Raw genomic sequence first — 22,720 nt, forward strand, 5'->3', positions numbered from 1 at the left:
TTTTGCTGAAGCTTACATTTTAAAATATATAGCAATAATTAGATTTTCTTTGTTCAAAATGATGACTTACCTCAAAATTTAAAACTTTATTAAGTCTTAAGTTTCTCTTAATTTCTTAATTGAAGATGAAATAAATTAAATAAGAATGAATTAGGTAAATACCTAATTCTATGATTTTATGATATGTTAATATACCAGTAGAATTATAGATCAGACCAAAGATATAATTAATTTTACCTAAATTAAATCTAGTTATCATGCCTCATAGTTAATAAAAGAGAGGAAGAGAGGTTACTGTACATCTTACAATTTTACTTTAGATAATATTCATATATAATAGCAATAAGTTTCACTCTTTAAATATAAGAGTATTTTTCTTTATTGCTGTTCTACTCTCAAAATATTAGTCATGATAATGAGTTGGTTAGATACATAATTTATTAATGTCATAACTTGACTAGCTGACTGACAGCCATAACTATATAGTCTTAAACATATCATACTTGGGGCCTCCCTGGTGGCGCAGTGGTTGAGAGTCCGCCTGCCGATGCAGGGGATACGGGTTCGTGCCCCGGTCTGGGAGGATCCCATATGCCGCGGAGCGGCTGGGCCGGTGAGCCATGGCCGCTGGGCCTGCGCATCCGGAGCCTGTGCTCCGCAACGGGAGAGGCCACAACAGTGAGAGGCCCGCATACCGCAAAAAGAAAAAAAAAAAAAAAAAAAAAAACATATCATACTTGATATAGTCTCAGCCAGAATATATGTATACTCTTGATTGGAAGCATGGTTGTTCAGGTCCATTTCTTCTGAAATTAAGTGTCAGGCTTTTAGAAGTTATCGTAATAGCAAGTGATTCTCAGTTCAGATGTCTAGAATTAAGGTCTGAAAATAAAAAGCAATTTAAAGAAATTCAAAATAGCTTTGACCATTGAGCAGTTCTAGAAACATCTAGTAAAATTTTCAGTGTTAATATATAAAGAAGCTTCGTTAAAAAATCAACTAATACCACTTTATTTACATTTATTGCGTACTTACCATGCACCAAGCTCAGTGCTAAATGCTTTTATATACATTATCTCATGGGCTCTTTATAGTAATACTATAAAATAAGTCCATATCCCATCTCTGTTTTTCTGTTGAAAACTGAGGCTAATGGAAATTAAGTTGCTAGTAAGTGTTAAGATTCAAACTCAGTTCAGCCAATTTAAGAACCTTAGAAGTAATATGCATGCATCTGATTCAACTTGAAGTTCTGAGTTTATATTAAAGATATTATTTCCTTAGACTTCTAAACTCTACTAAATAACAATTTCCCTTATTGTTTTTATATTAAGATTTGATGTGCATGTAAGGTTTAATATAGTTTTGTGACTTGAGAACATTGTTACTATTGTTGACATCTTAATAGGCTCTCTTCAAACAAATTCCAATTCCATAGTATCTTGCTTTAAGTAATCCTGTGGTAGTCATTTTAGGCTTAAGAATAAAAAAGTGATTAGGAAATTATCTTTGAGGGAATTTACAGTAAAATATCTTTAAGTAATAATTTCTAATAGATGTTAATATTTTATTTATAGATTGTTATTTATATGGAACTATTTAATAAAGTTACTATTATCTAAAACAGATTACAGTGATTTAATTTCTTAAGGCCTTGCAACATAGTTTACATATACCTAGTATCTGAGATGTTTATGTAGTAAAGTTTATTACCATCTTCTATATTGCCTACAAAGCTATCTTAAATTTCATAAAGAATTAAGTAAAATATTGCACTTATTTAGTTCTTCTATCACCCCATTTTAGGATAGTGCATAAATTTAATTTGAATTATGTAGTGACTTTGGTGGTAGTGATCTGTTTTGGTCATTTTCAGAGACATTTTGTTCAGAAATAGAAAACATTTTAGGATTTATGAAAAAAATTTCATAGTCCTGGTATAATTTTATCTTCATAAAACCTTTATTCCACATATACTTTTAAAATCTTTGCTACTTTCTAGTTTTATCTTTAGAACTTTTCATATGTAATTAATCCTATTAGAGTCATCTCTGTGGAATGTTTCTGATTGTCATTATTACAGGAAGGAAAAAATGTCTTGAGGATACTGTTGTACAAAAATGTACAATCAATGTAACAATACATTTTTGGTAACAGAGCTGTTAAATGTACAAAAGTATTTTATAAAAACCAACTTTGTAAAAAAGTCTTTTATAACATCACATTCTGGCATAGCACTCTAGTCAACTATTTTAAATTTTTTGAATATCTGTTTATCATAATAACAAAAAGAGATAACATGAATAAACAAATTTAATGGTAGAAAAGTAATTCTTTAGTAAGATATATGTTGATAATTATATGACTACTGTTAAAATCTTACTATTACAAAGGTGCCATATATCAATGTTTAGTGTCTTGTTTCTGGAACTGTTTCCAAACATATCAGCTGTTTTGAGGAGGCATAACAAAATACTATCTGCTTTTAATTCATTCAATGACAGAAATTTTTAAAGCTTTGTTTTCATTGTGCGTGTTCTTACAGGCAAAAAAAATATTTATAATAATCATTTTTATTTGTATCCATATTAGTTAAATTTTGTATATTTATGTGGTGACAGAAGCTGTAGAAATTCATATTATCAAGATGTGATTTAATATATATTTGTTGAGAGGGGGGAGGGACAGCTCATGTAGAAACATGTCTGAACATCTTAAAATTTGCTATTATTTAAAGCATACTATTAAATACAGTGTAGTACTATAATAATAGTGTAGTACTATTAGCATACTACACTTATCTTTCATACTTGTGATCAGTATCCTTGATTGGGATCCAGTCATATCAAAATTCTAGAGAGAAAGCATTCTCCAGTCCTTGAAATGCTTACATTTTTCTTTAAGACCTGTGTGTTTTTGATTGACTTTTAGTGTGGGTAAGAAGAAGTTATTGCCATCATTGAAACTTTGTTGTCTTTTTCTGTATTATTAATGATTATATGTTTTTTCTGAGTTTTTTCTTTCTTGAGTGAATTGTAATGTTTTTATTTTTCAATGCAGTGATTAATAGTACTGAAAATCCTATAAAATACCTGATAACTATATATACTAGGCACTTACCATACCAAACACTGTGTTAAATACTTTTTGCACATTTCTCATGGATAATTCACAACATCCCTCTGAGATAGGTCCTATTTCCCTCTTCATGGGGCAAACTCCATCTCATGAAAGAAAAGAAATATGCAGAGACATAAAGATATAATTTCATTTAATTCAGTTTCAAACACCAGATTTTGAGGTCCCAAATAAAAGTTCCAATGTTCATTTTTAAAATAGTTTGATTTTCAGACATTGATTCATTTTAGCAAATTTTCAGAGTAAATATTGAATTTTAAAAACACATACGCTCTGCTATTTATGTGAGAAATATTCTAACTTGTTCTTCCCCTTTTTCTGCTGCTTCTGCTTCTTTTTTCCTTCTTTTTTTTTTTAATGCATTGTCCTCAGGATGTTTTTATCTAATTGCCTTTTACAAACTAAGATATAAAATTCCTTTTTTTTTAATTGGAAACTGTTTTCTCCCTATTGACAGTATAAAAGGCTACCATTTGTTGTATATGCACTAAATATCAGGTACGATACTCGATATTTTACTTCATTATCTCAAGGGGTTTTCCCAACGACCTTACAATGGAAGTACTGTAATTATCCTATTTTACACATAAGGAAATTGAGGTTCAGAGACGTTAAATTACTTGCCCAAGATCAGAAAGTCATTGGTAGAACTGGGATTCAAACATATGTCCATCTGACTCAAGCTTGTGATTTAACTACTACATTATATTACTGCTATAGAATTTTCCGTTTTCTATGTTTTTCTGTACACAAATGACATTACTCTTTTTAGTAGAATTCAGCAATATGAATATTGTTTTTCAGCTGTGAGTAGCAGAGTGCCCACTGGTTCAAACAGTTCCTCTCAGACGGCAGAATGTCTTACACCTGAGCCGTGTTCGCAGTCTCCAAGCAATGTGGCTTCCCAGTCTGTGCCTCCTGTGTATCCTTCAGTTGACATCGATGCACATGTGAGTAGACTGCTTTATTTATTTATTTATTTATTTATTTATTTATTTATTTATTTATTTAATTTATTTATTTGGCTGTGTCGGGTCTTAGTTGCAGCATATGGGGTCTTCGTTGTGGCATGTGGGATCTTTCACTGTGGCGCGTGGGCTTCTCTAGTTGTGGCGCGTGGGCTCCAGAGTGCCCAGGCTCAGTAGTTGTGGCATGTGGGCTCTCTTAGTTGTGGCCCACGGGCTCTAGAGCACATGGGCTCAGTAGTTGCGGCGCGCAGGCTTAGTTGTCCTGCGGCATGTGCGATCTTAGTTCCCCAACCAGGGATTGAACCCTTGTCCCCTGCATTGGAAGGTGGATTCTTAACCAGTGGAGCATCAGGGAAGTCCCTAGACTGCTTTATTTAAATTTATTTTGCACATTCTGATTTTCTTTGTTTGGAAAGGGAAAGATTCATTGTAATTAATTGTGAAAATAAATACTATTTGCTCTTCAATCAATAACCCCATTGTAAACAGAAAAAAAATCTAAGTTTTTTTTCCTTTTCCTAGACTGAGAGCAACCATGACACAGCATTAACACTAGCTTGTGCAGGTGGCCATGAAGAACTTGTATCTGTACTCATAGCGCGAGATGCTAAAATTGAACACAGAGACAAAAAAGGTAAGAAATGTTAGTGAGAAATAAAGTTGGAGAGTAATTATATCAGAAAACAATTTGTTTTTTACTATCAATAAGTGGTTCCTAGACTATTCAGTGAAAGAATGGGTTCGCATATTTCAGTTAAGAATATCTGGATTTGTTAATCTACAGAGCCAAATTATTCTTCAAAAATTCAAAAATTAGACTGTAGATCATCAAGGAAGCAAGTTGTGTTTAGCTTTCTCCTTAATCTAAAAGTAGAGCATGCAGAGGTATCAAAGTTTATTATGAGTATAAACTTTAATAGTTTCGTTCGACTTAGCATTTTCTTTTTATCAGGGGTTTATGGGATTTTGTCACTAACAAATTAGGGTTTAAAGCAGTTTTATGTTAAATGATTATAAGTATCTGCCCTAAAGACCTTTTCCTACTAAAATAACAGAGAATTAGAAACAGTGCCTTAATATGTTAAAAAACACAAATTTGACTGAGATTTTTATTTTCTGATTTAGGTTTCACACCACTGATCCTGGCAGCAACAGCAGGACATGTTGGAGTTGTTGAAATCCTTTTGGATAAAGGTGGAGACATAGAAGCACAATCTGAACGAACTAAGGATACTCCGCTTTCATTGGCATGTTCTGGTGGACGTCAGGAAGTATGTTAATGTTAATTTTCATTTTGTAAACATTTTACTTGTATTTTAAATATGCATATGCTTAGTAATTTAGCTACATGAATAAAACTTGCATGTGTTTTGACATGTTCTATATATTAAATTTAATGAGAATAGTAAATGCCGTTTTAAAGAATCTGTTCCTTGCCTTTCAGGCAAAATAAAAATTCTCATCATCCTTACATTTATTGGGATTCAATAGAGCACGGTCCTAACACATGAAATGCAAATTTATCACTCAATAATTGAGGAATAGAAACAGTAACAACTTGTTATTTCAGTATGATTGGAATTTCATAGCTCTGAATTCCTTGATATGAAATTGAATTCATTTCTGTAGTGCTGATATTTGAATATTTAGGGTTTAATTAAAATGTTAGGTATTTAGACAAGGAAGTTGTAGGTCCCATTTCTTTGTGCTTCCTTCATTATAAGATGGACCCTTGGTGTAAACTAGATTTCTCTGTTCATATTTTACTTTGTAGGTAGTAGACTTGCTGCTGGCTCGGGGTGCAAATAAAGAACATAGGAATGTGTCTGATTATACACCACTGAGTCTAGCTGCATCTGGAGGATATGTTAATATCATTAAGATTCTGCTTAATGCTGGGGCAGAAATTAATTCAAGGTATCTATCACCTGTTTATTTTATTACTCATGATTAGTAAATTATTACCTTGGAATTAAGTGTTTTCCCCTAAATATTTGGACAGATACCATTTTTAATTAAGATAGTACTAAAGTTGCAAGGCCAACAGTTATTCCTATAATGCACTTATAAGTAATCAAAGCTTACTTCAGCTAACATTGCTGTTTTTAAAGGGGTTTCATTTCAGAAAACACTGTTATATATAGTTGGAAATTTATGGCCTCTGAATAGGGATTATATTTTAAATTGTGAGATTTTCCTACTTCTAATTATTAGTCTAAACAAATAAAATCTATTCATTGGAGTTAGAAACCTTTCTTCTTACTGAAGCTTTTTCATTTTTTATGTTCTCTATGCTTTTTAAGAAAACAATAGGCAACATATTATTTTAATTTTCTAAGCACATTTCCCCCCCTTAGGACTGGGAGTAAACTAGGTATTTCTCCCCTGATGTTGGCTGCAATGAATGGACATGTTCCTGCAGTGAAACTGCTGCTTGATATGGGTTCAGACATTAATGCCCAAATAGAGACCAATCGGAACACAGCTCTCACCTTGGCCTGTTTCCAAGGACGAGCAGAAGTAGTGAGTTTGCTTCTGGACCGAAAAGCCAATGTTGAACATAGGGCAAAGGTAAGCATTTTATAACTTGTCCTCTACTTCAGATATATTTTTAATAGAAAGAGCAACTTAAATTGAATGTACTATTTTAAATTGTCATAAGTTAAAACTGATACCCCAATGCAGGACTGGAGAATAGTGCTATACAATGTGTCACTGACCATTGGTCAGTGGCACACTATCACCATTCATGAATTTTATTAAAGACAGTGAAGAAAAATAGAATCAGTACTTTTTTCCAGCTTCAGCCTTGAGTGGCTTAAAGAACTCCTTTAATGAGGCATGTGCTTACCATTGGTAAAAACCCCAATCAAAAAAATTGCTGCAGGGACTTCCCTGGTGGTGCAGTAGTTAAGAATCTGTCTGCTAATGCAGGGGACACGGGTTGGATCCCTGGTCCAGGAAGATCCCACATGCCACAGAGCAACTAAGCCTGTGCACCACAACTACTGAGCCCACGCACCACAACTACCGAGGCCGTGCGCCACAACTACTGAAGCCCACGTGCCTAGAGCCCGTGCTCCGGAACAAGAGAAGCCACCACAATGAGAAGCCCGTACACCACAACAAAGAGTATCTCCCACTCGCCACAACTAGAGAAAGCCTGTGCAGTAACAAAGACCCAATGCAGGGACTTCCCTGGTGACACAGTGGTTAAGAATCCACCTGCCAATGCAGGGAACACGGGTTCAATCCCTGGTCTGGGAAGATCCCACATGTGCGCCACACTACTGAGCCTGTGCTCTAGAGCCCACAAGCCACAACTACTGAGCCTGTGTGCCACAACTACTGAAGCCCACGCGCCTAGAGTCCGTGCTCCACAACAAGAGAAGCCACCGTGATGAGAAGCCTGCACATCGCAACAAAGAGTAGCCCCCGCTGGCCACAACTAGAGAAAGCCCGTGTGCAGCAACGAAGACCCAACACAGCCAAAAATAAATAAATAAATTTGTTTAAAAAAACCAAAAAATAAAAAAGACCCAGTGCGGCCATAAATAAATGAATGAATGAATGAATGATTATTAAAAATAAATTGCTGCATAGATTATACAATTAAGACAACTAAAATCTAATCTGACCACGACAGATTACTTTTTGTATTACAAGTATTCAGTGTGACCCATTTATCTAGTAGAAGTCCTAAAGAAAGCCATATTATTATTATTATTATTATTTTTTTTTTTTTTGCGGTAGGCGGGCCTCTCACTGTTGTGGCCTCTCCCCTTGCAGAGCACAGGCTCCGGACGCGCAGGCTCAGCAGCCATGGCTCACGGGCCCAGCCGCTCTGCGGCATGTGGGATCTTCCCAGACCGGGGCACGAACCCGTGTCCCCTGCATCGGCAGGCGGACTCTCAACCACTGCGCCACCAGGGAAGCCCTAGCCATATTATTTTGGTAATGATACCAGTAGGAAAAGTCTTCTGGTGAAATAAATGTTGGAGACTAATGAGCAAAGACACATGCATAAAATTTATAAAATGATATTTTAATCTATTTTACCCAAGTTTGAGTAGCATTTAAGGAATTTATCCTGGGTTATTTAGCAAACTGCCTTTTCAGATAGAGTATATTCTAAACAAGGTAGAGTATATTCTAAACAAAGTTTTCCCATTGAACACTGTGTCATATTTAATTTTCTTTTTATTTGTTTTAATATTTCTGCTTGTTGTGCAGAGAAGTTATTGTCTCATGTAAATTTATAACAGTAGAGATGTTATGAAATTATTTTTTTAGCATGAAATTGTTTATTTTTTTAGCATATATTTTTTTATTTTTTAGTATAAGAGAAATCATTCTAGCATGTCTAACTGAACCTAACAATTTTCACTTGCTGTTTAGTAAAGCTTAAGAGTGAATGTTGCTTAGCTCTCTTGTGAGAGAAAATCAGAAATAGAATACACTTATAAGTCAATGTTTCAGTCCCTTAAAGAAATTAATATAATTTACTCACATAATTTTTTGGTTTAAACAGACTGGTCTTACCCCCTTGATGGAAGCTGCTTCTGGAGGATATGCAGAGGTTGGAAGAGTTCTCCTAGATAAAGGAGCAGATGTCAATGCCCCCCCTGTGCCTTCCTCAAGAGATACTGCTTTAACAATAGCAGCGGACAAAGGTCACTACAAATTTTGTGAGCTCCTGATTAATAGGTTGGTAAATTTTATATTTATTTATAGAATTTCTATGATCCCTTTCACTTTTCAGAGCCTTTACAGTTAATAAAATTGTTTTCCTTTATTGACATTTTAAAGAACAGATTATTTGTATGATATTTTATAAAAGATGAAAGACAAATTAGAGAAAAATAGAAAAAGTCAGCCTCTTCTCATAGGAAATAAACTATATTAACATTATTTGATTTTTATAGGGGAGCCCATATTGATGTTCGTAACAAGAAGGGAAACACACCACTTTGGTTGGCATCCAATGGTGGTCATTTTGATGTGGTGCAATTGCTAGTGCAAGCAGGTGCTGATGTGGATGCAGCAGATAACCGGAAAATCACACCTCTTATGTCAGCATTTCGCAAGGTAACTTGATGTGGGGGAAAAAGGATAGAATTTGTTTAAAACTACTAAATTTTAAGTTGAAATCGTGAGAAAGATAAATTGGTCTTGAGGAATTGACTCTGTTTCTATATACAAACCTTTGCTGTCTTTCCACTTTGTTTGTGGCCAAATCTAAGAGCTATATGGTAGTTCTCTATAAACAACTTGGTTGTTAAATCACTTGGTGTCTTGACTAGTTTTGTTATGTTTTTGTACATAAAACGTGAGATTTAAGGACAGATATTATATGTAGATGAATGTTTTCTCTACCTAAAGAACAAAAACAAGTGGACTCTCATAAAAATTTATTATACCTCCTGTATATATTAAGCCTTACTTATCTGCTCTATTTTACAAAGCTTTCCCATTGCAATTGTGATAAAATGTAAACTACTTAATGTGGCTTACAAAGCCCTGCATGATATGGCTCATGCCAGCCTCAGACCAATCATTTCTACTCCCCTTCCCCTTTGGTCACTATACTTCAGCCACTGGCCTAGAATGCACTAAATTTTTAAATTCCTGAGGGCCTTTGCTCACTGGTTTTCTTTTCCTGAAATGTTCTTTCCCTTACTCTTCACCTGGCTCACTTCTCTTCATCCTTTAATATCTACTCATCCTTAAATATCACTTCTCAGAAAGTCCTTTTCTAACTCCCAATCTGAAAAGGTTCTCTTGTTCTCTTTTATAGTTCACTGTTATTTTCCTTATCTCATTTTGTAATTACACATTCAAACATGTATTACTTTTTTAATGCCCATTTCCCCAGTTAGACTACAAGATCTATGAAGGCTAAGATTCATGACTATCTTCTTCACCAGTGTTTATACCCAGTTGTTCAGCTCAGTGCCTGACACATACTAGATGGTCAGTAAATAGCTATTGAATGAGAGCAGTGTAAGTTATGAGTCTTTAAAAAAATCTTAAATATTTCCCTTTTTTTTCAATTTTTTCTTTCCTTTTAATTGAGGTATAATTTATATATAGTAAAAACACAAATCTAAGGTACATGAATTTTGATAAATTCATACACCTATGTAACCCACACTCCATAAAGATATAAAATACTTCCGTAATCCTAGGAAGTTTCATCATGCCCATTCTCAGTTAATTCCCTGCCCCAGAGGCAGCCACTTTTCTGATTTTTGTCACCATCAGACTAATTCTTTTTTTTTTTTTTTTTTTTTTTTTGCTGCACCGTGCAGCGTGTGAGATCTTAATTCCCCAACCAGGGATTGAACCCGTGCCCCTTGCAGTGGAAGTGTGGAGTCTTAACCACTGGACTGCCAGGGAAGTCCCCCCATCAGACTAATTCTTTTTTTTTGCGTTACGCGGGCTTCTCGCTGTTGTGGCCTCTCCCGTTGTGGAGCACAGGCTCCGGATGCGCAGGATCAGCGGCCATGGCTCACGGGCCCAGCCGCTCCACGGCATGCGCGATCTTCCCGGACCGGGGCACGAACCCGTGTCCCCTGCATCGGCAGGCGGACTCTCAACCACTGCGCCACCAGGGAAGCCCCAGACTAATTCTTGAAGATTAAACGAACTTTAGTAGGAGGGTAAACAATGCAAATTTGGTTATGTTAAAATAGATGTACTTATAATTGATTACAGATCATCCAGCCCCTGATAATGGCATTTAGAAAGTGTTTTGCCTAGATTCAAGTCATAGAACTCAAGATAAATATGACAACCTACCTCGTTTAGTTTTGTAAGATAGAGCCAAAATAATGCTTTGAAATCTAGAGCATCCGCTTTGTTTTCGGACTAATTTCCCTTTTATTTTGAGATTCATTTCACATCACCAATTTTTATTTTACTAATTGATTTATTCTAGGAGATATATATTTTTTTAAGTTTGTCTATTTTCAATGGGACGTGGGAAGATTAAATTCAGGAGAAATGTCGTTTGGTCCACCATATATTTCCCAGCATGTTGTACTTATCGTTTTCTGTTTATAAACTCAACACTGTTTTTATTTTCATAATTTCAATTTTAAGTTTAGTAAACTCTCAAGTGTTACTGTACCTTTTACCCTTAAGTTTTTAAGCATGTGGGCCAATTTTCAAAGTATTCTTTTGTGTATTTTTTGTTATACTTCTTACAGGGTCATGTAAAAGTTGTTCAGTATTTGGTGAAAGAGGTCAATCAGTTCCCTTCTGATATAGAATGCATGAGATACATAGCAACAATCACAGATAAGGTAGGTTTAATATGCTGTTGAAGCACATTTTTGTTCTTTGTTGAATTATATGCCAGAGTATATGTTAGCAGCCCGTTCTTTTCATCCTCTATGAGACTGATCATCTGATTTTTCTATGCTTTAGTTTCCCCATTTGCAAATGAAGAATGGGTATATTTTTTATAAATTATTTTGAGATTTCCTTCCTATTATGGACCATAATTACAGTGACTGCAGCTAAAGTTTATTACTAGACTATTAGCCTGATTAGAAAATTTTCTAAGAACACAAACTTTTTAGAAAATGGTACCTTATTTTGATTTTTCAATCAAAGACTAGACTCAAAGGATAGCTTAATTTGGTTTAGTGAATATTCAGTAATTTGAGGCTTTAAGCCCTGAACTTTGGTATACTTATCAGCTCAAGTTTTATTGGCCTGTTTATGTGTTCCTATATTTATATAATTCCATTTTCCACTATAGGAACTGTTGAAAAAATGTCACCAGTGTGTTGAGACAATTGTGAAGGCTAAAGACCAGCAGGCTGCAGAAGCAAATAAGAATGCAAGTATTCTTTTAAAGGAACTTGATCTGGAAAAGGTGAGTGGGAAAAATAATTTTCCTTATTAGAAATGGTTGAAAATCTAGCAGAATAAATTTGCCACTGATATGACCATAATCTTAACAAAATCTCTTTTTAAAAAATGATTAATAGATTATCAAACTACCATCAATTTGTTGATTCTGACATATACATAAAAAATATTTTTAACCATGTAAGTGAGGAATTAGTTTCTGAGCAGATCACAATTTTCCAAATGACATTACTGCCTAAGTGGTTTTAATATTAGTCTGGGAAGAAATTTTTTTAAACATTGGAAATCTTTTGTTTATTATAAGATCCGGGCTATAAGTGGTTTATTAGATCCTTAATTAAAGAGTAAGTGTCTGAGTTTCCTAGGATGTGTGGTAGTATAATGGAAAAAGTTATAAAAAAAAAAAAAGTTGCTTTTCTGAGGCTCAGTGTGCTTACCTGGAAGAGGAGGGTGTTGTTATGAACCCAGAAGTTATGTTAAAAGAATAAATAGCATAATCAAGTAGAGTTATTATAGGAATGCAGGAGATACCTTAATATTAAGATATTTTGTTGATGATAAAAGGAAGGAAAAAGATCATTTTGAGAGATGCTAAAATTTTGACATCAATTTTTAGTTTATTAAAAAAAACCCAAAACTTGTAAGTTAAAAACAGAAGAAAAAATTGCTTACAAATCAATGAGAAAGGGATTTCCCTGGTGGTCCAGAGGTTAAGACTTTGCCTCTAATCCCACATGCCTCGTGGCCAAAAAACCAAAATATGAAACAGAAACAATATTGTACAAATTCAATAAAGACTTTAAAAATGGTCACATAAAAAAAAAAACAATGAGAAAAAGATAACTTGCCCAGAATGAAAAATGATCACACAAATGGGCAATTCACAGAAGAAATATAAATGTTCAATAAATAGATGGAGAACGCTCAACTTCATGAATAAACAAAGAAATGCACAGTGAAAGAGTGATTTAAATTTCTTTTACCAGATTAGGAAAACTTAAAATTTAAAGGTTTGATAATAGATATTGATGGCTAGGGTATGGGGAAATCAGCATTCTAGTATGATTTTTGATGTATGGTATAAATTAGTGTAACTATTAATGGAGATGATTTGACAAATGCATTAAATTAAAAAGGGTGCATACTTTTACTCCAGTCACTCCTCCTCTAGAAATTTAGCCTAAGGTAAATACTTTGACAAATGCTCAAAGATGTGAATATACAAAAGGACATTCACTGTTAAATTGCTTATAACAGGGGGAAGGGTATAAACCTTAAAGTTTTATCATTAGGAAATTAAATAAATTTTAATACCTCCATGATAAACTTGATTACAGTTAAAATCAGAAGGGGGAAACTAATATTAATTTTAAAATGAAGTTTGAAGTTTGATGACTACTAAGGGACGGTCCCTCCTGTGTTCTATAATTTTTATTTTTGTGTAACTACCCAGGGATATGGTCAGCAATTCCTTAAACAGCCGTTTTGCTCTTATGCCAACCGAGGGATGAAACTGCATATTCAGTTAACAATTATTTTTTCTCTTAATGCTCAGACCCTTTCTCATTTACATAGGGGGTTGACAGACTTTTTATTTTTATTTTTTTATTTTTTTTGTGGTACGGGGGCCTCTCACTGTTGTGGCCTCTCCCGTTGCGGAGCACAGGCTCCGGACGCACAGGCTCAGCGGCCATGTCTCACGGGCCCAGCCGCTTCGCGGCATGTGGGATCTTCCTGGACCGGGACACAAACCCGTGTCCCCTGCATCGGCAGGCAGACTCTCAACCACTGCGCCACCAGGGGAAACCCAACTTTTTATTTTTTTATTCTTTATTTTTTTAATTTTAATTTTTTTGGTTTCGCCTCGTGGTTGTGGGATCTTAGTTCCCCAACCAGGGACTGAACCCAGGCCCTTGGCAGTGAGAGCGCAGAGTCCTAACCACTGGACCACCAGGGAATTCCCAACAGACTTTTTCTATAAAATGCTGAAGAGTAAATACTTTAGGCTTTGTAGGCCCATACAATCTCTGTCATAACTCCTTGACTCTGCTGTTGTAGCACGAAAGCACCCATAGACAGTGCCTAAATAAATGTGTTCCAATAGAACTTTATTTATGGACATCAAAATTTTAATTTCATAATATTTTCACATGTCACCAAATATTCTTCTTTTTATTTTTTCAACCATTTAAAATGTAAAAGTCTTAACATTCAGGCCATGGTTTGCCAATGCCTGATTAGATAAATAAAAATGTTAAAGAGTAACTTATGACTCAGAATGGTAAATTATAGTTTTGAGGAAAATGCTTTACTTAATTACCAGGACAACTGGACTTCATTGACAGATTCTTATGGTGAGCCTTTTTTAGATAATTTCCATACAAATATGAGTAATTTGATGTGTTTTCTGTTTGTTTTGAATTTTCATTATGATGTGAAGTGACCATTACCATGTTCCCCTGTCTAAAAAAAATATATTTTCTAGTACTAACCAAAGCAAAACTATAAAGTAAGGCAAAAATAATTTCTATAATGGCCTCCTGTGGATATTTTCATAGTGAAATTTGTTAATACCTTATAAAAGCATAATAGCTGCGTTTTATTTTTTTTAACATCTTTATTGGAGTATAATTGCTTTACAGTGGTGTGTTAGTTTCTGCTGTATAACAAAGTGATACATACATATATCCCCATATCTCCTCCCTCTTGCTTCTCCCTCCCACCCTCCCTATCCCACCCGTCTAGGTGGACACAAAGCACCGAGCTGATCTCCCTGTGCTATGTGGCTGCTTCCCACTAGCTATCTATTTTACATTTGGTAGTGTATATATGTCCGTGCCACTCTCTCACTTTGTCCCGGTTTACCCTTCCCCCTCCCCCGTCCTCATGTCCATTCTCTACATCTGAGTCTTTATTCCTGTCCTGCCCCTAGGTTCTTCAGAACCTTTTTTTTTTTAGATTCCATATATATGTGTTAGCATATGGTATTTGTTTTTCACTTTCTGACTTCCTTCACTCCGTATTACAGTCTCTAGGTCCATCCACCTCACTACAAGTAACTCAATTTCATTTCTTTTTATGACTGAGTAATATTCCATTGTGTATATGTGCCACATCTTCTTTATCCATTCATCTGTCAGGAGACACTTAGGTTGCTTCCATGTCCTGGCTATTGTAAATAGAGCTGCAATGAACATTGTGGTACATGACCCTTCTTGAATTATGGTTTTCTCAGGGTATATGCCCCGTAGTGAGATTGCTGGGTTGTATGGTAGTTCTGTTTTTAGTTTTTTAAGGAACCTCCATACTGTTCTCTGTAGTGGCTGTATCAATTTACATTTCCACCAACAGTACAAGAGGGTTCCCTTTTCTCCACACCCTTTCCAGCAATAGCTGCATTTTAGTCAAACAAATGCCACATAAATCTATGGATTTGCCTATTCTGGACATTTCATATAAATGGAATCAGACAGTATTTGGTCCTCTGTGACTGGCTTCTTGCAATTCATAATGTTTTCACGGTTCATCCATGTTGTAGCATGTATCAGTACTTCATTATTTTTTTTACTGCTGCATAATATCCCATTATATAGATATACCACATTTTGTTTACCCATTTATTAGTTGATGGACACTTAGGTTGTTTCCATTTCATAGTATACCCATTTTTTGTTTGTTTTATTTTAACTTGGAACACTTCATGAATTTGTGTTTCATCCTTGTGCAGGAGCCCTGCTAATCTTCTCTGTGTTATTTCAGTTTTTTTAGTATATATGGTGCTGAAGTAAGCATGGTGTACAAGTTTTTGTATGAATATGTTTTCATTGGGTATATATCTAGGAATGGAATTGCTAGATCATATGGCAGTTCTGTGTTTAACCATTTGAGAAACTTCTAGATTGTTTTCCAAGGTAGTGGCACCATTTTATGATCCTACCAGCAGTATATGAAGGCTTCGATTTCTTCACATCCTCACCATGATTTGTTTTTATCTGTCTTTTTGATTATAGCCATCCTAGTGACAGTGAAGTGGGTATCTCATTGTGATATGATTTGCTTTTCCCTGATGGCTAGTGATATTGAGCATCTATCTCTTCATGTGTTTATTGGCCATTTGTATATGTTGTTTGGAGAAACATCTATTCAGATCCTTTGCCCATTTTTTAATTGAGTTATTTGTCTTTTCATTACTGAGTTAACGAGTTCTTTATAAATTCTTGATACAAGGCCCTTACCAGATTAGCAAAAATTTTTCACCATTTTATGCGTTGTCTTTTCACTTTATTGATGGTCCCTTTGAAGCACAAAAACTTTTAATTTTGATTATGTCCAGCTTACCTATTTCTTCTTCTGTTGCTTTTATAAATGTGTGTTAAGACTGACATCTATGGGAAACCCCATGTATCATAAACAAAAATGTCATTTCATTATTTATTTTAAATTACTGCCTTATTGATAAAATGAGATACCTACTTTATTTGCAGTCAAGAGAGGAGAGCAGAAAGCAGGCTCTTGCAGCTAAAAGAGAGAAAAGAAAAGAAAAGAGAAAAAAGAAAAAAGAGGAACAGAAAAGGAAGCAGGAAGAAGATGAGGAAAACAAGCCTAAGGAGAATTCAGAACTACCAGAGGATGAAGATGAAGAGGAGAATGATGAAGATGGTGAGAAATGAACCATCTGAATTAGTGATAAAATTCTTCTGTGTTTATCAACATCATTTTGAGTGCTTTTTGCTCTCAAAACTCTCAAAACTAATTCTAGTTAAATATTCAGTTACTTTAATCTGAAATAGACAGTTGACTTCCATAGTAAATACTTCTAAATATTTTACATTGTAAAGTGACACAGAGAAACAGAAGGGGGAAGGCAAGCACATAATTTGAAGACATTCAGTTGTAATTTAAGTTCCCCTGTAAAAACATTATGTATGTCCTAAAAGTGATACAGTAAGAGGTTTGCCAGCTTTTCTTCAGGTTCTTCTCTACCCTCTCCTTCCCCAGTTGGAAACTGGGAAGAGGTCCAGTTCCTCAATAAATTTTTAACTAAGGTTCAGTCTTGAAGCTATATAGGGTTGGGGTCCATTACTCTCAAAGAGTTGTTTATTGTACAGTCTGGCAGTGGTTGTAGTAGGCAAATAATTTTGCTCTATTTGACTTCTAATTCTAAAATGCTATTTGAAAATTTTCTTAAATTCAAACTATATTGTGATTTTTGGTTAGTTTATGAGACTAGCATTTCAGATCTTAAGAATGTTAATGTTTTATACCAAGTTAGATATCAAAATATGATATAGTATATTTATTCTCACAACAGTAAAGATTTCTTTATTTACTAGTGAATACTAGTAAAAGGAAAATATGACCTAAGGGTCTGAATTATTATGAATTATTAGGTATATTCTGTCACAATTTGTTTTGAGATCTGTGGCTCTCAGTGTGATTTTTATCCTTTTTCATAATTTCAGTGGAGCAAGAAGTTCCCATAGAACCTCCTAGTGCGACCACCACCACCACAATCGGAATCTCTGCAACATCTGCAACATTCACAAATGTGTTTGGGAAAAAAAGGGCCAATGTTGTGACAACTCCCAGCACCAATCGGAAAAATAAGAAGAACAAAACAAAAGAGACCCCTCCCACTGCACATTTAATATTACCAGAACAACACATACCCTTAGCACAGCAAAAGGCAGATAAGAATAAAATAAATGGAGAACCCAGAGGTGGCGGTGCAGGTGGGAATAGTGATTCAGATAACTTGGACAGCACAGATTGCAACAGTGAGAGTAGTAGTGGTGGTAAAAGCCAAGAGTTAAATTTCACTATGGATGTGAATTCCTCTAGTGATAGGAGATACCCCTCACTGCTACTCCATTCCCAAGAAGAAAAGACAAGTACTGCTGCTTCCAAAACTCAGACACGGTAAAATTTTCTGACTTGTTAACTCTGCACCTACCTTTCCTTTTTCATGCCTGGCACAAGAACTTGAAGTAACATATGTTGTGTTGAACAATTGAAGTCTACCACATTACCTGTCTTCAGCATTTAAAACTGAAATTCACCAGTGTCCTCCTTATCATGTGCTAGTTATGCAATGAGATTGTTAGAACTTTTGACATTAAACTTTGAAGCTGAAAATATTAGCATTCCTTGATTTTAACTATGTCATTTTTATTGATTATATATAGTCCTTTTGGCTTCTGAATCCATTTTAATACTAAAATAAATAATGGACTCTTTGCCCTATTTCTATTTTTCTGAATTGTTAATAATTTTATGTGCCAAATTTTTTTTTAACAAGGTTTTTGGGTTTTTTATATAAATTTATTTATTTAATTTTGGCTGCGTTGGGTCTTGCTTGCTGCACGCGGGCTTTCTCTAGTTGTGGCGAGCAGGGGCTACTCTTCGTTGCGGTGCACGGGCTTCAGGGCACAGGCTCTAGACATGTGGGCTCAGTACTTGTGGCTCGCGGGCTCTAGAGCGCAGCCTCAGTAGTTGTGGTGAGCAGGCTTAGTTGCTCTGCGGCATGTGGGATCTTCCCGGCCCAGGGCTCGAACCCGTGTCCCTGCATTGGCAGGCGGATTCTTAACCACTGCGCCACCAGGGAAGCCCTAGTGTGCCGAGTTTTAATTCAGATACTTCAGCAAATCTCTTGAGTTTCTATCTTAAAATTTATCATTTATTGGCCTTGATATTTCTCTTTTCAGACTTGAAGGTGAAGTGAATCCTAATTCCTTATCAACAACCTACAAGTCAGTGTCGTTGCCATTAAGCTCTTCAAACATAAAGCTGAATCTGACTAGCCCTAAAAGGGGGCAAAAAAGAGAGGAAGGGTGGAAAGAAGTTGTTCGAAGGTAAGTAGTATTAGTCTCGTCTTTTTAACTTTTCTCCTCTTGTGAGATGGTTATCCAGTTAATTAATGAATAATTTGAATGTGGTTATTATATTCAATTGCAGTGCCATACTATATCCAGAGTAGGCTAAAGCAAAATTAGAAACAGTATGTAAATTTTGTATGCATATTTTATATGATACAAGAAATGTTGGCTTTAGAATAACAAAAAATATTTTATTAAAACATAAGACATACAGTTTACAGACAAACCATACAAAAAGTCACAGGCTTCTTAAGGGGAAGATTCAATTGACAGCAAAGTCACAATGCTATTTGTGAAGGCTATGATGTTTGTTTAATGGTCCCATTTTGATTCAGACAAGTTTGTCCATCTACAGCATTTAAATAAAGTTAGACTTCGCTAGAGAATCTATATCTGCTTTTAACCAATGCAATTAGATCACCATAAAAGGGGAGGGGGGAAGAGCCCATAAAATTAAAACTACCTTCTCCCTCAAAAAAAAAAAATAAAGACAAATACCAACGCCCCTGTAGCTAACTTTGACAACTCCCTTCATTCACACTGCTTTATACTTAAACCATGATGGGGGAAATGAATAAAAGCAGAGAGGAGCCATTGCTTTTAAATGTTTCACACAATCCAGAAGGTATTTCTAGCCTCTGCTCATGCTTTACAACAGGGAATCAGGATAAGACATAGGTTTGCTAATGTGCACTTAATCACCAAAGGACTAAGCTGTCTGAGTTTTTATTCTGTAATTTTTCTAAGACTTTGTGTCCATTAAAAGCAAACAAAACAGGAAGAAGTCTTGGCAGAACAGAAGTGATGCACACTTAATGATCAGATTGATTTAAGTATTATTCAGCCTAGTCTATGCTCTAGCTTTCAAAATAGCTAAATATATTCTTCCCTATTTGTCTACATTAGGATATTAAATTTTGATCATGAAATGTATTTTAGAGTCTACAATTGGGTATTCTTCTGGAAGGTATAGTCCAAAGTTTGAGGGTCCCTTCCTCAAGGAGGGAATCCTGGCAGCCAGCAGTGACCACATGAAAATAATGGGTGTTGCTCTCATTTGGTTCTGCCGGCAAACACTGGCTTTCCTTGATAATCCTGCAGGACACCCAGGCCATCTTGTCAGATCCCAAAATCAGCCTCTGGTGTTTTCTCACACAAATGGAAGTCCCAGGCTCCACTTGTGGATTGCTTTTTATGTACAAATCTGAGGCTTTACTTTTTATTGCTAAGTAAAATTGTTGACACTGTTAAGCTGCCTTTATTCATTTTCAGTATGGAGTTTAACAATGTGGTATGCATTATTTTAATTTTGAAAGTATCAATATATGATCATTGCAGTTTAGTTAACATGTGATAGTTTATGCAGATTTGAATGCTGAGATCACGAGTGACTTAAATATAATTTTTTTAAATGGCAGTGTGTTTTTTACCTTTACTAAATTAAATTCAATATAATAAGAGGTCAGTTTCTAAAATAAAAACTTCTAATAATTTCCTCTTTAAGGTTTGAGAAATACTATTCTACAAATGTTCATGAACATACTTACTGAGACATCTTTTTTTTTTAAATGTATTTATTTATTTTTGGCTGCGTTGGGTCTTTGTTGCTGTGCATGGGCTCTCTCTAGTTGCGGCGAGCAGGGGCCACTTCTCCCTGCGGTGCACGGGCTTCTCACTGCGGTGGCTTCTTGTGTTGCTGAGCACGGGCTCTAGGCGCGTGGGCATCAGTAGTTGTGGCACACAGGCTTAGTTGCTTCGTGGCATGTGGGATCCTCCCAGGCCAGGGATTGAACCCATATCCCCTGCATTGGCAGGTGGATTCCCAACCACTGCACCACCAGGAAGGCCCGAGACATCTTTTTTAATAGACATTTTGATTTCGTAAGCTTATGTGTGGTCTTCATTTTGTAGGTCAAAGAAATTGTCTGTTCCAGCCTCAGTGGTTTCCAGGATAATGGGAAGAGGAGGATGCAACATCACTGCAATACAAGATGTTACTGGTGCTCATATTGATGTGGATAAACAAAAAGATAAGAATGGCGAGAGAATGATCACAATAAGGTAATTGTGAGATACACATATATTGTTAGTTATATGAGGAAATTAAATTTTATTAGAAGTACATTTTTGTTAGGTATGGTACAATCAAGGATTCTGTTTCATGGTAAAGATTACCTAGTTTTGTATATTTTTGATCTTGTTGTTTTTTGTTTGTTTTCTCCCCAGGGGTGGTACAGAATCAACAAGATATGCAGTTCAGCTTATCAATGCACTTATTCAAGATCCTGCTAAGGAACTGGAAGACTTGATTCCTAAAAACCATATCAGAACACCTGCCAGCACCAAAGCCATCCACGCAAACTTCTCATCTGGAGTAGGCACCACAGCAGCTTCCAGTAAAAATGCATTTCCCTTGGGTGCTCCAAGTCTTGTAACTTCACAGGCAACAACATTATCTACGTTCCAGCCCACTAATAAACTTAATAAGAACGTTCCAGCAAATGTACGTTCTTCTTTCCCAGTTTCTCTACCCTTAGCTTATCCTCACCCTCATTTTGCCCTGCTGGCTGCTCAAACTATGCAACAGATTCGGCATCCTCGTTTACCCATGGCCCAGTTTGGAGGAACATTTTCACCTTCTCCTAACACTTGGGGACCATTCCCAGTGAGACCTGTGAATCCTGGCAACACAAATAGCTCTCCAAAGCATAATAATACAGGCCGTCTACCTAACCAGAACGGGACTGTTTTACCCTCAGAGTCTGCTGGACTAGCTACTGCCAGTTGTCCTATCACTGTCTCTTCTGTAGTTGCTGCCAGTCAGCAACTGTGTGTGACTAATACCCGGACTCCTTCATCAGTCAGAAAGCAGTTGTTTGCCTGTGTGCCTAAGACAAGTCCTCCAGCAGCAGTGATTTCCTCTGTGACAAGCACTTGTAGTTCCCTGCCTTCTGTCTCCTCTGCACCTATCACTAGTGGGCAAGTTCCCACCACATTTCTGCCTGCAAGTACTCCTCAAGCACAGCTTTCTTCACAAAAGACGGAGTCTTTCTCTGCCATGCCAGCCCCCAAAGAGAAAGTGTCCACACAGGACCAGTCCATGGCAAACCTGTGTACCCCCTCTTCAACTGCCAACAGCTGCAGTAGCTCTGCCAGCAACACCCCAGGAGCTCCAGAAACTCACCCATCTGGTAGTCCCACTCCTCCCTCCAATAACACACAGGAGGAAACACAGCCATCCAGTGTGTCTGATTTAAGTCCTATGTCAATGCCTTTTGCATCTAATTCAGAACCTGCTCCATTGACTTTGGCATCACCTAGATTGGTTGCTGCTGATAATCAGGATACCAGTAATTTACCTCAGTTAGCTGTACCAGCACCTCGAGTTTCTCATCGAATGCAACCCAGAAGTTCTTTTTACTCGGTGGTACCAAATGCAACTATACACCAGGATCCCCAGTCTATTTTTGTGACAAATCCAGTTCCTTTAACACCACCTCAAGGCCCACCAGCTGCAGTGCAGCTTTCTTCAGCCATGAACATTATGAATGGTTCTCAGATGCACATTAACCCAGCAAATAAATCTTTGCCACCTACGTTTGGCCCAGCCACGCTTTTCAATCACTTCAGTAGTCTTTTTGACAGCAGTCAGGTGCCAGCTAACCAGGGTTGGGGAGATGGTCCACTGTCCTCACGAGTTACTGCAGATGCCTCTTTCACTGTTCAGTCAGCGTTCCTGGGTAACTCTGTACTTGGACACTTGGAAAACGTGCACCCTGACAACTCCAAGGCACCTGGCTTCAGGTCACCTTCCCAGCGAGTTTCTACTAGTCCAGTTGGTAAGTTATTATAACTATC

At 36.2% G+C, this 22,720-nt stretch overlaps 1 protein-coding gene across 10 annotated transcripts in view; it reads left to right on the forward strand.

Annotated features, from left to right (window-relative positions):
* Positions 1–22,720, forward strand: part of LOC308616912 (ankyrin repeat and KH domain-containing protein 1) — a 123,905-nt gene that overhangs the window by 86,376 nt on the left and 14,809 nt on the right. For all 10 annotated transcript variants that reach the window (XM_081233419.1, XM_081233422.1, XM_081233428.1 and 7 more), the window contains 14 exons: positions 3,943–4,088; positions 4,629–4,740; positions 5,232–5,377; positions 5,881–6,023; positions 6,464–6,677; positions 8,638–8,813; positions 9,032–9,194; positions 11,318–11,413; positions 11,875–11,991; positions 16,472–16,646; positions 17,450–17,906; positions 18,692–18,838; positions 20,774–20,923; positions 21,089–22,701. In XM_081233419.1, the coding sequence (XP_081089545.1) occupies positions 3,943–4,088; positions 4,629–4,740; positions 5,232–5,377; positions 5,881–6,023; positions 6,464–6,677; positions 8,638–8,813; positions 9,032–9,194; positions 11,318–11,413; positions 11,875–11,991; positions 16,472–16,646; positions 17,450–17,906; positions 18,692–18,838; positions 20,774–20,923; positions 21,089–22,701 (3,855 nt within the window). The remainder of the gene's footprint in view (positions 1–3,942; positions 4,089–4,628; positions 4,741–5,231; positions 5,378–5,880; positions 6,024–6,463; positions 6,678–8,637; positions 8,814–9,031; positions 9,195–11,317; positions 11,414–11,874; positions 11,992–16,471; positions 16,647–17,449; positions 17,907–18,691; positions 18,839–20,773; positions 20,924–21,088; positions 22,702–22,720) is intronic.

This window comes from Mesoplodon bidens (assembly GCF_964165515.1).
Source record: "Mesoplodon bidens genome assembly, chromosome: 4".
Taxonomy (NCBI): Eukaryota; Metazoa; Chordata; class Mammalia; order Artiodactyla; family Ziphiidae; genus Mesoplodon; species Mesoplodon bidens.